Here is a 16,160-nt window from a genome sequence, read left to right as displayed (position 1 = left end):
GGCACACTCTTTATTGGTCTTCACACTCTCCCACATCTAGTTTTTTATTCACACCTTTCATTTGCAAAGGATTAAAAATTTTAAAATTAAACAGAATTAGAAACATCTATGTAAAACTTCTTATGGAAATTTCTAGTCCTGGTAAAGGCTGCACATTTTTATTATGGTAACCAATATTAAGTATAACTTATGCAAACCCATTTTTGTCATTGAAAGACAGTCTATCAGTTTAAGAACTCGTATAATTCATATTTGGTGCTTTTGAGCATGGAGTTCAGGTTATTCCCCCTTCAACTCTAACAATGATATAGCTGTTTGGGGACAAATTACTGCTGTTCTGGGTATTGGTCTCTGAAAGCTGAAATAAAGAAACAGAGAGGAAAGACAATTTGCATCACCAGTTCTATTTATACTCAGCATAACTTGCATAACTTGCTTTCCACTGCAGCATTTGGATGTTAGTGAAATTCTAAAGATTTTCTGGGAAAAAAATCCCAAGTCAACTTGACCTGGCACTAAAACATGAGGTATTCTATCAACATCATAGGTCTTGTTTCTGAAAGGCTGTTTATCCCAAACAGCAAAAAGTGAGTCTGACTCTTCAACATGTATTCATCTGTTTGGGCACACAGCACACTCTGTGTCAGCAGACTTGCAGTGAATTTGCTAAATGCACCAAACATCATGTCTTCCAATGCATAACAGCACCAGTATCTCACAGAAACCTGATTGCTATAAGGTGTAAAAGGAAGAAACTGTTCCTTTCCAAATTCAAAATAAATGCATTTGTAAAAAATTATCTGTGTTTTAGACATTCAGTTATTGCTGCATAATCTTCATTATTTTCAAAGGTTCTGATATTATTTTAAGGTTTTTCCACTTTGCATTTTGTCACTTTGATTTCTTTTGATAAAATTTGCACTTACTGAAGATTTGCCTTTCTCAAGTCTTCAAAAGAGAGTGTTTACAGAGCAGTAAAATGTGTTTTCTAAGATCTCTTCATATATCTCTTTTTAGTCTTACATGTTCCTATACCCTTGAAACTGAATAGCAGAACTGACTCTTTCAAACCCTAGTCAGACCATTAAGGCATTTCTGATGTTTTTATTTCTTATGTTTCCTGATTCATACTTCTCAATGGCCTATGCATGTGACACAAAGCTGCACTTTGGTGGTAATAAAAACTCTACAGTTCTGTTTTTACTGCCAAAAATATAATTCCTATGGTCTAGAGTAGCAGTTACCTATAGTATCTTTCATTTAGATTACAACATTGGGTAGAAAGAAAGCACATTATACAATGCAAACAGACAATATGTATCAAGGAACACATGATAAGTAATTTTTTTTTCCTCTTTAGATCATCTGGGAGCCATCTAAAACATTAGGGTTAGAACTCCAGCTGTGAGAAGGAAAGATTAGTGAATCCCTGAAACAAAATAAGTATCAAGCATACTGCTTAATACACTGTGAGTGTAATATAGAGCTCCCAAAGTTTGGGGTTCTTTTTCTGATTAAATATTACATAATTAAAAATCTACTAGATTTCAAGCTGAAAAATTAGCTTGACACTTAAATTAGTTTTTTGTCCTGTGCTGAAAAAAATAGACATCAAAGACACCTCAGAAGAGAGAGCCTTTCACATCTGTAACAAAATCAGCCTCAATGGGCTCCCACAGGACCTCTGTCCAAATAAAAATATAACTCAATGCTCCACATTAAAATGATTAGGTTTTTTCCATATCACTCAGAGAAGTTTTAGAAAGAGCAGAAGCAAACAGACAGTTCTAGCAATGTGAAGGGGCTGTAAACTGAGAGGATAACCAAAGAAAATGAGATTTAATCAAGCTGGCTAAGAGAGGGCTCTGACAGAAATGCATGAATGCATGTCTGGGAACAAAACTCCTGATGCTGTGAGCTGAGAAATATTCCACAGTTCTAAATCCATGGCAGTAGTGGATGATAGAAGAGGTTACAAACCTCCAGAGATAGGCCAGTTCTGAGGGGTTAGGATACAGACAAGCCTGACCCTAAAATAGAAATATGGTTTGGTAGGTCTGGAGGAGTCTCTTTTGTATCTGTTCTTTGTGATAGGATCAATACCTGTATGTTAGTAGGATCAGTAAGACTAATTATATAGCAGGAGGAGACTTGAAAGGAGACACTTTAAATAATAATAATATTTCTCTTGGCAATATGGAAGGCATTTTGAAACTTACACTGAGGAGAGAAAAAAAAAATTAAAAAACAAAATATGGAAATCCCCAGAATATTCTACTAATGACTCCTATCACTCACTACAATAGACTTTTATTTTCGTTACAAGCAAGATGGGTCATCAAAGACACTATGTCTCTGGTCATTACTTACCATGCAAGGTAGATTAAAAGATGTATTATTTTCCAGATATCTTGGTCCTAACAGGGAGTTACCTGAACAGCTGAGTATCTGTATTTCTCTACCTGCCCACAAAAGAGAAGCTGGAATTCATAAGAGCCAGTATACTGATTCCTCAGCCTGAGATATATGAGAGCTGAAATTCAGTCCAGTTTATGACAATGTTGGACCAAAAAGGGAAAGTTGCAGCATGTTCTCAACATGTGCCTATGGGAATTAAAAGTATGCCCTCTGCAAAACTTTTCATCTCCAAGAAAGTCTAGTATGGCAGAATATTTTCTCTAGACAAGTCACCCTCTAAATCCTCACAAAACTTGCACACAGATTCACACAAGTGCTCTTGTTCTGATGAAGACTTTGTAGTTTCTCCCCAAAATTTTCCTTAGTGAAAATTTTTTTACCAAATTTTTGCTCTTCAGTGAATCAGAGTGAAATATATAAAGATGAGGCAATTATCTGAAAAGTATTAAAGTATATTCTGCCTTTAGACAGGATTCAGTTTTAAAAATGTACATTGAATTTAGCAAATTATTTTAGGACAGCTTTTAATTAGAAGAACAACTAAAATGGAAAACTTTTGAAATCGAGACAAAAGACCAAGTTTAGGGCATGAACAATAGAAAAGAAGATAGAAAAATACTTTCTTCAGGAAGTTGACCTGGAGATGGAGCCAATCTTTTCTCTGCTTTCCTTCTCTCTCCCTCAAACCATCAATGAATAATTTCAGAAAAGTGAAATACAGTCTTAATTCAAATACTATTTTAATATGAATACAAAATCTATCAGATATATCAGAGGCAAAGCATCTATTTTGTTTTCCAAGCAAACAGAAAGTGCTTTGCCTTTGGCTTTTAAAAATAGCTTCATGAGGTGTGTAATTCCAGCTAAAAATTAGACAGTTTCAATTATTATGTTGAGACATCAGTAATGCTGCTTCCTGCTGGATTTTAGGATTCTGTCTAATTGCACTCCAGTGCTATGACAGCATCCCAAGACATCATGAAGCAGTGAAATTAAACTTGGGCATCTTGCACTAAGAACAAGATTCCAGGCATTTCTCAGGTTACAGACCAAAAACACTATTATATCCCTCTGGTTTTTTTTGTTGTTTTTTTTTGGTATCTTTTTTGGTTTTGTTTTTTTTGTTTGTTTGTTTGTTTCTTTGTTTGTTTGGTTTTTTTAATCTAAGGAATTCTTTGGCTATTGCAGACCTTTATGTGCATGTTTTTACTGGAACTTAGTATACAGTTTCTCTTTTTTTTTTTTTCTTACTTCTGGATAATACCCATGATACTAATCTAACTTTGTAACTCCACGTGAACTTGTAACTTCCTATGAAGTTCATCAAAGTCATATTATTTACTACCTATACAAAGAAATTTAATTATAAGTAGAACATCATTAAAAGAGACTGAAACATTTATTCTGATTCTTATCTTCAAGTAAAACATTAAATTTCAGTTACAAAAGGTAAGTTTTTAAATTTTATTTTATTAAATAACAGAGGCATATGAATAACAGTTCCAAAAGGATAATGAAGATTAAAAAAAATGCTGACTTTGAATACTTATTCAATATTTCTGAGCAAACCAGAAGAAATTTTAACAACTTCAAGAAAGAAATACATTAAAATGCACATTAAAATCTAGAGAAACAATTCAAATTAGCAGTTTCCTGAATAGTGCCATGTTAATTTTTACAATATCCCACAAAGATACACTAAAGTTCTATCAAGTAGAATTATTTGAATACATCTTAAAAAAATAAACAGGAATTAATAATCCATTGCTTTAAAAATACAAAAGCAACAAATCTAAAGTTCTCTTTTAGTAAGTAAGAAATTAGATGTTTAAATATCTCTTAACTTCACAAGATAATGAAGTTTCAGATTACTGATTTTTTAAAAATAAAGCAGCACCACATTGAATCCACTGGTCTTGGTTTCCTCCACAAGGTACATCAATATTTGTCACCACACGGTCTCTCTCCACACTAGTGTAGACTGGTAAAGAAATGCATTCCTCTGGGGAATATGGCCCATATGCATCCTGCCAACAAACAGGCACTCAGTTATCATGTAAAAGGACAACAAAACATGAGAAAGCAATAATCCCCACTGGTGTGGTACCTAAAGTTAAGATACAGCTTGGACACTGCAGCCTTGGCCAAGAAAGTCTTCACTCAGGATGCTAAGAAGGATTACCAATGAAGCTGAGACTGCAGAAGAATTGTTTGCTCCATAACTCAACCACCAGGAACTACATAGCAGGGGTGGTCCTGTGAACTACACATAAAAATCTTCCTTCAGCTAAAATCCTCCCAACAATTGCAGATCCAAAGTGTGTGCCTGGCAGGCTGGAGAGTGCTGTGTACACTTTCTACAGCACTTAATTTCAACCCATGATGTATTTAGTTACTACAAATAGTTCAGGGCTTGATTTAACTGATATATATTAAGCATGTTTTTCATCACACTCAAAATGTCCCTTCCTGTCAACAGGAAAATGTCAGATTTTCAAGAACCAAATAACAAAGCAGTACACTTGTCAGAAAAGAATTTAAAATAAAAATGAGTGTCATTTTAACTCAAATCACAGCAAATGTTAGTTAGTGATGCTCCAATATTAGAAAATAACTAAAAACAGGAAAAAGGAAACATGCAAACAATAACTGTTTCGAGCACTTTGCCTTGCATGTGAAGTGTAAAGACATAAATGAAGAATTTTGTTGTTCATTTTGAAAATCAACTTCCCCTGTCTTTTGGGCAACAGTGTTTCTATCCTTGCAGAAAATCTAGGTGTAATATTTCTATAGAGTAAGGTAATAATCAGGAACTCAGCTGTTCTCAGAAGGATTGTACTTACCCCACTTATCCTTTGGTTAACTCTACTGAAGAAGACAAAATGCTGGCCAGACAAAGTAAAACGTTCACCAGAGAATTTAAGTTTTGCCAAAGTTGGAAGCCAGAAACTGGCCAGTTTGCCTTCAAAGATCTGATTTTACACATTTCAGGGACAAAATATCTGTTCTAGTGCCTTCTCAATCCAACTGATGTTAGGGAATGACATTATTGGAGGGTCAAAGCCATTCTGTGGAAGGCTTTTTGAGTCACAAATCCTTATGTCCTTGGCTTAAGTACAGCCCAGAAGTTCTCTTTGTGAGACTGCCTCATACACAGTTCCACCCCCTTTAGTGACACTCTTCACAGCATGGGATCTATCAGTCAATTAAAACTGGAAAGGACCTTCACAGTTTAATGAGAATAAGCATAATGTCAGTAGCTCAAAATATTCTGTTTAGAGCACTGCAGGATTTTCAGGGGGCTCTCTCAGAGAAATCTTGTAGGCTACTTTAAGTATGGCTGTAAATTACTTCAGAGCATTACCTTATCCATATACTTTTGCTCACCAGATTTCAAAAGACACATTTATGGAGAAAAGAAAAATTCAAAACCTAAGAATTCTTAGACAATATGTTCAATTTTATGCACTCTTCTCCTAAGGAGAGGTAATGAAATTAAGGGAAATGCATGATATCCTATTATGCTTTGGTTTCTGAGCACAGTATTTGATTATAGTCAATTTTTACAGTGATTGTAAAACAACTCAAGGGTAGACCAATTAAGAAAAACTCTCCTTAGAGACACTATGTATTTAAAATCTGGGCAGTTGACAAGTCATGGCCTATATTTTATAAGAATTATATATTTTTTTTCCAACACAAAGATGTCAGTTGCTAATCATTACAAATAAAAGTACATTTGAAAAAGTTCAATTCATTGATTATTGAAGTATCTCATTTTTTAATTTTATAGAGAAAGCTCTCTGCTGACTTCACAGATCCTAGCTTTGGAGTTTAAAATATAGTCTTTTTCAGAAAAATACTAAAAAATCTGTTTTATTTCAAACACAAGATGAGCATCTTTCAGAACAAGTAGGAGTAGGAGGACTACTTAGAATTCTCATTTAAAATGTCTTTCCATTTGATGTTACCACAGAAAACCACACATATTACCATCCTCCAGCATCCACCACTGAGCCAATATATTAGAATGTCTGGCAATTCTGTATTTATCCCATGCACCATCTCTTAAGTAAATTAGAAATCTGTTTATTTATCTGAAAAAATGAAACTCTGTAATTACTGAGAAGCTGAAAAATCTTTCACTGGTCAACTTTGTAAGAGGTTTTGTGATGTTTTCATTTTTTTACCTTTTTTAAAAAATTTCAGTATTTTCTTTCCTAATGACGCTGGGATCAATGGTGCAGATGCTGACTAACATTTACTTCTGTGCTCAAGGGATAAGTCTGTCAACCTTTATACTTTTCATGCTGTACTACAATGCTGCCAAGAGATTAGAAACTGGAAGTTTGATATCACAGACTGCTTTTTTAGCATCTCTCTCCATCCCAGAGATGCCCCAAGATTTGCATTTGCTGTTCCATTAATCAATAAACAAGCCCCTCTATGAAGGTATCAATGGCAAGTTCTTCCTCAGAGGATGGAAAATTCTCCATCTATCTGCCAAATATTTGTTGCCCACATTCTCTTGCCCATCCAAGAAAAACACCCTGATAGGTTCAAGGACCTCCACATAATATAATGCTTTATTTCCCCTGCAGGAAATAACAATGAGATTAAAAAAAAAAAAAATTGGGATACAGGAGTGTGTTAGCAATGGAGCTCCTTGTACACTTCCTATCACAATATACAAAGGTCATCATAGTGGTCTAGGCTGTGTCTAGAGTCACACCTGGACAGATTTATCCCAGCTATCTTCTGATGAGATGGGCTTCCTAAATGTAGGTGGGATTAATTCTATAACAAGCAGTTTTTTAGTTAAAAGACACATTTTTTAATACATTTTATTTATCAGTGATTGCTATGACAATTGGAGGGCAGAACAGTAACAGTTTTTACTGTTTGGATTGCTTTGCTTTCATCTTAAAATCTGCAAGCACTGGCATTTTTTAAATTAGTTTAAGTAGGAGAAAGGCTTTCTTTGCTTACAGCTCACATCATATTCTCTATTTTTTTATTGCTGCTGCATTTTACTTTAATATTTAAAATGCAAAGAAAACATAGTCTAGGAATGAACTCCCAAGTGCATGTATACATTTACTAAATACAAGTTTGAAAATATGCTAATGCTTTTAAAAGACAAAGAAAAAAAATGTATGACTGAAATCTAAGCAATATAAGTTAAAGGATTTTAACAAAATTACAGTAAGTTTTTGTTTTAAATACAGTAACTAAACTGCTTTTCCTAGTAAAGACAGGGATTTTTCTTTTGAGACTAAAGGAAAACAGGTCAGCAACATCATACTGAAAAGCTACTACACAGAAAAAATCAAATTATGGGTCTTGAAAGTTTAGGGCTTTTAATAATTTAGTACCTGTGGAATCCAGGCCATGTAACAAGGGAGAACAGATGACACACTGGGAGAATCATGCAGATTTTCTGAAAGTCGATTTCCATCGAAACGACAACCTTCCAGCTGTAAACCACTGATCTGCCATGGAAATATAGAATATTCAAACATAAATAACAGAATTAAAATGTCAATAACGATTACACTGTGCTTTAAAAAATGATGAACGTTTTTACTGTGACCAAATTTTTAAATAACAGGAAATTAATTAGTGTTATGTTCTTTGGGAGAATAGGAAACATGATTTAAAAGCTAGATCTGGACCATAATTCACTGTGAACTTCCTCTGATTTGGATTCACATTCTTTGAAATGTCGGAGAAAAATACCTGCAAATGTCATCAATCATGAAACTGCAGTTGCCTGGCATTAGATTAATGGAATTATGATAGCAACAGCCAAGTTCATAATCATTACAATGTCTAGAAGAAGAGAAGAACAATCACTGCAATAAGCATGACTTCCTGCTTGGAAGTCTGAGCACAGCTTTCAAAGAATGGAATGTGCAACTACACAGCTTCAGCAGAGGCAAATAAAAGATACTGAAATAATACGGGAGAAAATTTTATTTAACAAACTTAAGATTTCTTAGATATACTGCTGTTTGACAAAAAATTTAATAAGAATCACAGATATTTTTAAAGCAACTATGCAATACTTTATTTGCAATATGCTTAATTAAGTAATTTCAGCCTCTGAATTAGATGTTCTATTTTTTCTTTCTGGAGTCTTCCATAAGTTAGTGACATCTATTCTGCATTCCTTAAAAAAAAAAAAAAATACAGTGTCTGCCTATCATTTTATTTTACCCAGTACAAATACTACTAGTTGGAGGAGGAGGAGGAGGAAGAGGAGGAGGTGGAGGAGGAGGAAGAGGAGGAGAAAGACAAGGACAAGGACAAGGACAAGGACAAGGACAAGGACAAGGACAAGGACAAGGACAAGTAGTCATTTTGGCCTGCTGAAGTGAGAACTTCAGTTTTAACAGTAATAACTTAATTCAATAATAACTTTCATGCAGCCTTTCAAAATAGCTGTCCACCTGCAGCAGATCTGTAACAGAAGCTACAATCTGAAAATATCTGTCTGATATACCACCATACTAAAGCCCTGAATTAAACTTATCATACTACATTCACCAAATGCAAGGTTCATAAAACAGTGCTGGAATTAGGAAATACAATGCTGCTGGAAATTGGATGAGTGATCACATAAGCAAAATGGAGAAAAATGTAATTTTCTAATATATTTTCCCTTCCAATAAATTTTGAAATATCTATCAGATTGCAAAAAGTGGTTGAAGTATGATATTACAATGAAAATCAGTATCATAGAAGATATAATGGATATAATTTCCTTAGGAAATTTTAGTATTTTAAATTTATTTATTTATTTGACACGAAAAGATGGAATTAAACAGTAACACAACGGGGGTTGCTGTCATACTTGAAAAGCAATGCTTTCCTCCCCAGTGTTAGGGGCTTTTCATTAATAATATATTTACTGTAAACTAGCTAAGACTACATTTTGCATTTTTAATATCTAATTATTCTTCTGATTGAAGACAGGCATTACACTCTTCAAGAACTTGCTTCTTTAAATTCATATTTCTCTTTTAATACTGAGCTGGGGACTTTTCCTTACAATGTGCAAGATGCAGATGTACATATTCTAATATGAAAAGAAATTGCTATAAAACATGGCATTTAAAAAGACACAGAAAAAAGCTGTGTTTCTCCTCAGACAGACAGTGACCAGAGAAATGTCAATGTTCTTTGGAGCAATCTGTGCTTCATACAGATTAGGAATTACAGTGAAACCACCAAAACTGTGGATAACCTGACCCAAAACAACCCCAAATGGAAAGTTTGGTGTAGAATTTTTGACTAACTTTCACACAAATTTTAGAAAGATTCATCTCCTATGTTATTCTTTCTGTCCTTCTTGCTTTCTTCAGGGAATATTTTTAGGGAACATAGTTAAATAAATAACCTTGGCAAAGTTATTGCATGAAGATGGGTCTGATGAAGAGGTTTAAAAGTTTGTAACTAGGGTGTTCAAAGCTCTGGACAGCCTGAACATCTCTGAAAGAAACTTCTATAGAACTGGGTCACCTATTGAAAAACTTTTTACTGCACTTTTCTTCTTTTGATATTGGTAGTCCCTTTGACATTACAGTTATGTAAAATAATACCATTTGATCTCCTGGAAAGCTTCAACCAATGATAGAAACTCCTTTGAAGATTAAAACCAAATTTTTACTTTCATTCAATAAGAAAATTAATAAAAAAAAAAACCAGCAACACTAGAACAATGTACTTTCCAATATCATTTGGTTGAGTATGCCCATAGCCATGTTTTCATTTCTATAATAAACAGTATAGAGAAATTACAAGTATGATGAAAGACATGAATTTCACAGCATCTGTAATATAATCATAGCATCTCTGAAATTTAGCAGAGAGTAATGGCAGAAGTTGACCATAATTTTTAATTCTTACAAAGAGTTTGGCAATTCACAGCTATTGGTACTAGTTTAGGTTCAAAAAAGTTATTTTTACACATTTCAGACTATGTTTCTTTAAAATACCTTTGTAGAAAGTGTGCTGATACCATGGTCTGTTTCCAAATTTCTAAGTCTCTGCAACAGATTTTCCCTTACTAATTAATGCCATCATTTTCCATGACACAATGCAAACAGCAGCAGACTTCAGGAAATCATATTTTCACTTCATTACCTCTACAGACCTTCATCATTAATTTATTGATATTTCAGGATGGAGGCATACTGTAAAAAAAAGACCTCTCTGGATGCCTTATAATAATTTATCTGTCAGTTAAGAGTATAGTTTTGATATTAATATTCATATTGAGTATTTGAGACTTTCAATAATTATTTTTTACTATGTATAATGAGCTCTACCCAAGGTCATACTACTTACTACCCAATAAGTCTCTCGCCATGTTTCTTCATTTCTTTCACTCTTTTCTACAATAAGGAAAATGGAATGCCAAAAAGAGTGACTACCTGCTTTCCTACAACAGCACAATCAGTGCACAAAGCAAACAGAAGAGATGTATTTGCATTTCAATATGTGATTATAGTGCAATAGCCATACATTTTCAGTACCTTTTGTTAAAGAAATCCAGAGTGATATTAAAGAAGGTGTAATTTCACACAGATTGATTCTAAGTGATATTGTAGAAGGTGTAATTTTATACAGATTGATTCTAAATCAAATATTCATCACATCCTACTAGCAGAGATCCACTCCACATTACACATCTAAACCATCACCTGAATTAACACTGATAGTTTAACATCTGATTTGATAATTCATATGAGGCTAAGGTGTGTTCTTGGCCTGATTGAGTGTTCTGCCTACTTTGTAGTTTCACTGACAGCTCTAGCACTGCATGCCTCTAGCTTACAGATGATCACAGGGTAAATAATTTGTATTTTTAGGCATAGAAAGATCAACTACCTACAACTGCTGAAGCTTGATACCATTTGTTAAAATCACAGCAAGACTGAGAAAGCATTCTCATCATACAGATCATAAAGAGATCTCCTTCTTTTCCTTATCATAGAAGAAATTCAAAGCCATCAAAATGTTTTAAAATTAAAGGCAAGAAGAAAGTATTGGAAAAGATGTCTTCAAAACCATGCCTGACAGTTTTATTAAGAAAGTTATACGAAGTATGTGTGACTATCAATTTTAAATTCATTCCTACTTGTGCCAATCCTTGAACAGAGACATTCTGTTAGACTCTTAAATATTTGTCAATTCAGGGACTGGAGAACAACTCACCCAGACCCTGAAAAAGAGACCCCCCCAATTCTGTGAGTACAAAATCAAGTCTCTTGGTGAAGTTAGTTACATAAAGTGAAATAACACCATTAGCATAAAATAAGACTGATAAACCTCAGAATAGCCTATACCATGGTCTGGTTCCTGTAGGGGAGTCTGGTAAGCTATAATTTCTGATTTAGGAGGGATAAAACAAGGTCCCAGCTATCTCACCACAGTATGTGTTTAAGGACTTATCTGTTCTGCTGATTGAATTTGTTTTTTTTTTAATTCCCACTCAGAATAGCTTCCCATTCAACAAGGTTAGCCTGAATTCTTGGAACTGCAGATACAACATTTACTTTGACAGCATTAAAATTCACATTGCTCAGGTGAACAAACCTTAATGTACAATCCAGAGGATCCTTATCAAACAAGAAACATTTTAGAGAATGGTTTTTCTGAATCAACGACACTTTTATAGTCCCTGTGGTATATAGCTTTATTAATGGGAAAGTTTCTCCTCAGGTCCCCATGAGCATAAGGAAGGACTCATGGTAGGGAAATCTAAATATTCAGCATTGCAAAGGGTTCCAGAGCCTTTCTGTTCATCAATGATTAAAAGGAACAGTAAAAATACTAGTGATTTCTTACTAACAGAGAATCAGTGAGTATTTCTCTTACAGAGGAAAATATAATATTTAAATTAGGGAAGAAACTTGATAGAATTCTTATGTTTTCCTAAAAATAACCACTCACCTAACTGCTTGGACTATTCCTGGGGCAGAGAATTTCCTCTTAAACAAAATTCTCATTTGATTTTCCATTCCTCTTAGAACATGACACATTCTTGTAAAGCAATAGATTATATGCATTAACCTTTTTGCCTACACATGATATAGACTTCTAACAGTGTACTTTAACTGGTACTGCCAAAAATCTACCACGTACGTTCTCAGACAGTAAATCATTTTAAACTTCAGTTAGAAGTTTAATAAAAACTGGAGTACTGTGACAAAACTCTTTCCTCTCTTTCTTTATTTGCAAAGCAGCTATTTCAATCTGGCAACTGTAAAATGTTGTGATATTATATAATTATAAATAAATATTAAATGTTTAATATATGAATATACTGAGATGTTATTTAGGAGCTGAGGCACTTGACATTGACTTCTGACATTTTTCAAAAATGTTAAGATGGTTTTGAACAACTTCAAGCTTCTACAGCCTGCAGCTGGTAACTTGCCAACTAGAATGACTGGTCTGAGACCAGTTTTGACTTACTGCTATGGCCTTAGAAGCTGGCTGAATCTGTAACCTCTGATCTGCAGGCTTATTCCAAGTTTCCAGGTTTATTTCAAGCCCTAAAAATCTCTTGGTTTATTTATCTCCAAGTTCTTCACTGATGTCTTCTCGTGTTTCTTATGAAATGAAGCAGGCAACTATTACTCTTACTTGAATATCAAGACTGAAGCACTTGCAAAATTACATTCTCTAGTTCCAAAAGGAATTAATTCAACCAAGTTCAAAAGACTGAATTGTATTTAGGGCAGATTGGATGATTACTGCTATCTTTACTGCCCTTACAACAAATTAATATTTTAGGAATATGAAATCTTACATATTCTGCATTAATAATTTCTGACAAGTGTCAGGAGCCAGCCCAGAACCATAATATCTCCCACAGCCTTGTGTCTGTCTGTGTTACCAGACTAGAGAAGGTGCCCTGTCACTTGTTGTCTTCTCCTAATCCAGCAATCCCTGCTTTAGCTGCACATGGGCCCACAGTCAGTGCTGAATGCCCTGCACTGGGTACAAGTGTCTCTGTGAGGATGTGGCTTTAAAGGTGCTTCATGCTGAACACAGAACTTGGAGCTACACAGGATTGTTTTGGGATCAACATACCTGTAGGCAGATACAGCACAGAAAACTTGTTTTGTCAATTCCCTACAAAATTAAGTATAAAAAAGGGGCACAGAGACCTGTGCTGACCAAAGTAGCAGTTTTACCTGGAATGTTAAGAAGTTAAATTAAACTATTTGAGGATTCATCTCTACTTTGCTGTCAAAGCAATCAGGGGTGACTTTATGGCTGTTGGGTGTAGGCTTAACTGATGATGTAAAAATTGTTGGGTTTTTACCATAACAAAAACTAGTCATCTTACAGCTTACTTTGGTTTACTTCCTTAGCAGTCTCCTTTCAGTGATTAAAGAAATGCTAAGACATGGCCTTAGACTTACAGATTTACATGTGTATTTCCTCTGGCTACAAGCCACTCGTCTATCTGGACAAGAGTGAGATTTTAACTCATGAAATTGCAGTTCAATTTTCCTCTAAGAGGTTATTGAAGAGAATGGAGCAAAAAGCTTAATATTAAAATGACAATAGTGAGGAGAAAAAAAGCTAACTGCTTTTCTTTTCTAATTTCTGTGGAATTTTGCACTGCCATTTTAGTAGCTGCATACCATTAACCAGCCTTTTTATCTCAGGTACACCAATTATTTATAGCTCAGTTTTCCAGGGAGTTTATGGAAAGATGACTTGGATTATACTGATAAAACACCCTCAAAAAATCTTAGTAAAACATTCTAGTAAAATACCTTAACTTGGAGTTTGCCTTCCTGTATTCGCCCTTTCCATGAAGCTGTAAATTTAAGACTGTCCACTGAACACCTCATTACTCTGCAATGGAAACACACAGACAGTAAATCTTACAGATGTGTAACAACAGGATATCAAATTAAAAACCAAATCCAATGTATTTTCAATCTGTACCATATCATACTAAGTCTTACTTTGAAGAAAAATACATCCCTAACTTAAAAAAAAAATATATCAGCATTTAAACAGGTCACAGCTATTTTATTCAAGGCAAGAAATAAAAATAACATGACTGATGACAGCAATTGACATAACTTTTTGGATCTGTGTCCTGAAAATGAAATAACCATCCTCACACATAAGGAACAATGGCACATTAGCACAAATAGGCACATCATTTTCCCCTCACCTTGCAGTCTCCTGGCGTAAGGCATTGAGAAATGTGTCTGGATGAAAGAGCTCAGAAAGGTCAAGGGTGTCTGACAACAGTTCCTCTTTCTCTGCTTTTTCTACCCAATTCTAAGAGAGAATAAAAAAAATAATAAAAAAAAAGAAATCCTTAAATAACTGAAATTATTACTTGATTTTTCAACATTTTGTGTTAATGTTGGTATGTCAATTATTATGATTAGTAAAAATGTTTGTGCAAACATACTGTAACCTCAAAGCATAATATTAATTTCAACTATTTCAAACTGGTAAAAAGGAAATTAATACCCTTTTAAAATCTAAAGATAACCAGCAGTTTATGTGTAATGACTCATTCATTCTAAATAAACCGATGTTTCATTCTTTATTCATTGTAGCTTTCTTTGTACAGTGAAAACTTATCATTGTACAGTGAAAATTATAATTTCAACAATTTTATCATTGTTGAAATTCTATTTCACCTTTACTTATCAGGGAGTTTATGTTTTCCATCAAAATAGCTGCCATTCCTGTCTTTGCTTTAATAAGTTCAGGAAAATAACTGCATTTCTCTTAGGTATGCTTTAAGATAATTTTTTTCATATACATGGCATATTAAATGGAAGAAACACTTGGTTTTCAATCTGCAGTAACAGCTTTTAAAAGTACTTGCCAACAGGTTTTCAAAATATTTCCTACTACTAGGTTGATGTTGCCATTTTTATTATGTTAGTTTGAGATGTGAATTCACAGAATTTATTATCAGATTAAAACTGGCCTCTGTTATACTTGGCAATAAACGAATCTAATAAAGGTGGGGGGAATAGCTGTCCTCAATTATCCTTACAGAGAATATGCCTCAACCTTCTTCCACTCTTTCTCACCAGCAGTGTGAAGCCTGTTAGGAACAGCAAGCTTGGAATTTCCCACCACTGCAACACCTTATGTGCCCACATGAGAAAAGAGACACACATGGCACCCCACAATTGTCATAAATCACACATCCTGAGAAATGCACTCTTAGTTTGATCCTCAAGACATCAACAGTCTCAGACAAAGCATCTGCTCTCTTCAGTTATTTAGGTACCTGACTGCTTATGCAACAGTTCAGGCCCAAAATCCTCTTCTAAAACTTTTCCAATGTATCTCTTTGGTACAATTTATTTATAAGATATAGTCACAGTCCTTACAATGGCACTGCAGTATGAACCTGAAGCCACAGCAAAACCCACCCTACAAGTAAGCTCTTCAGAGACAGATTAAGTCCTCAAGGCCAGGCTGGATGTGGCTCTGAACAACCTGGCATAGTGGAAGGTGTCCCAAACCATTCTGTGATTCCACAAATACTAAGATAGAAACTAATCAGACAGTAAGATTCCACATGCTGTCACTAAACAAGAAAGACCAGTCCCACTCCTTTCTAAATACCAGCTCCCAGGAAATTATAAAATTGCTGTAGTCAATGAATAAAAAAATCTTGGAAGTTACAGTCTCATCACACAATGTATCTGTCAAGCACCCATATCATGTTT

General features: G+C 34.4%; 1 protein-coding gene across 1 annotated transcript in view; it reads right to left on the bottom strand.

Moving 5' to 3' along the window:
- Window positions 1-3,868: 3,868 nt before the first annotated feature.
- DYNC2H1 (dynein cytoplasmic 2 heavy chain 1) overlaps window positions 3,869-16,160 on the bottom strand; it is a 139,743-nt gene continuing 127,451 nt past the window's right edge. Inside the window, exons 86-89 of the mRNA XM_056488331.1 lie at window positions 14,630-14,739; window positions 14,220-14,301; window positions 7,794-7,910; window positions 3,869-4,445 (exon numbers count right to left, since the gene is read on the bottom strand). Coding sequence (XP_056344306.1) covers window positions 4,287-4,445; window positions 7,794-7,910; window positions 14,220-14,301; window positions 14,630-14,739 — 468 coding nt within the window. The 3' untranslated portion in view covers window positions 3,869-4,286. The remainder of the gene's footprint in view (window positions 4,446-7,793; window positions 7,911-14,219; window positions 14,302-14,629; window positions 14,740-16,160) is intronic.

The sequence above is a fragment of the Oenanthe melanoleuca genome, chromosome 1 (assembly GCF_029582105.1).
Source record: "Oenanthe melanoleuca isolate GR-GAL-2019-014 chromosome 1, OMel1.0, whole genome shotgun sequence".
Classification (NCBI taxonomy): Eukaryota; Metazoa; Chordata; class Aves; order Passeriformes; family Muscicapidae; genus Oenanthe; species Oenanthe melanoleuca.
Note: the sequence above shows the minus strand (reverse complement) of the source record. Positions and strands in the feature narration are given on the sequence as shown.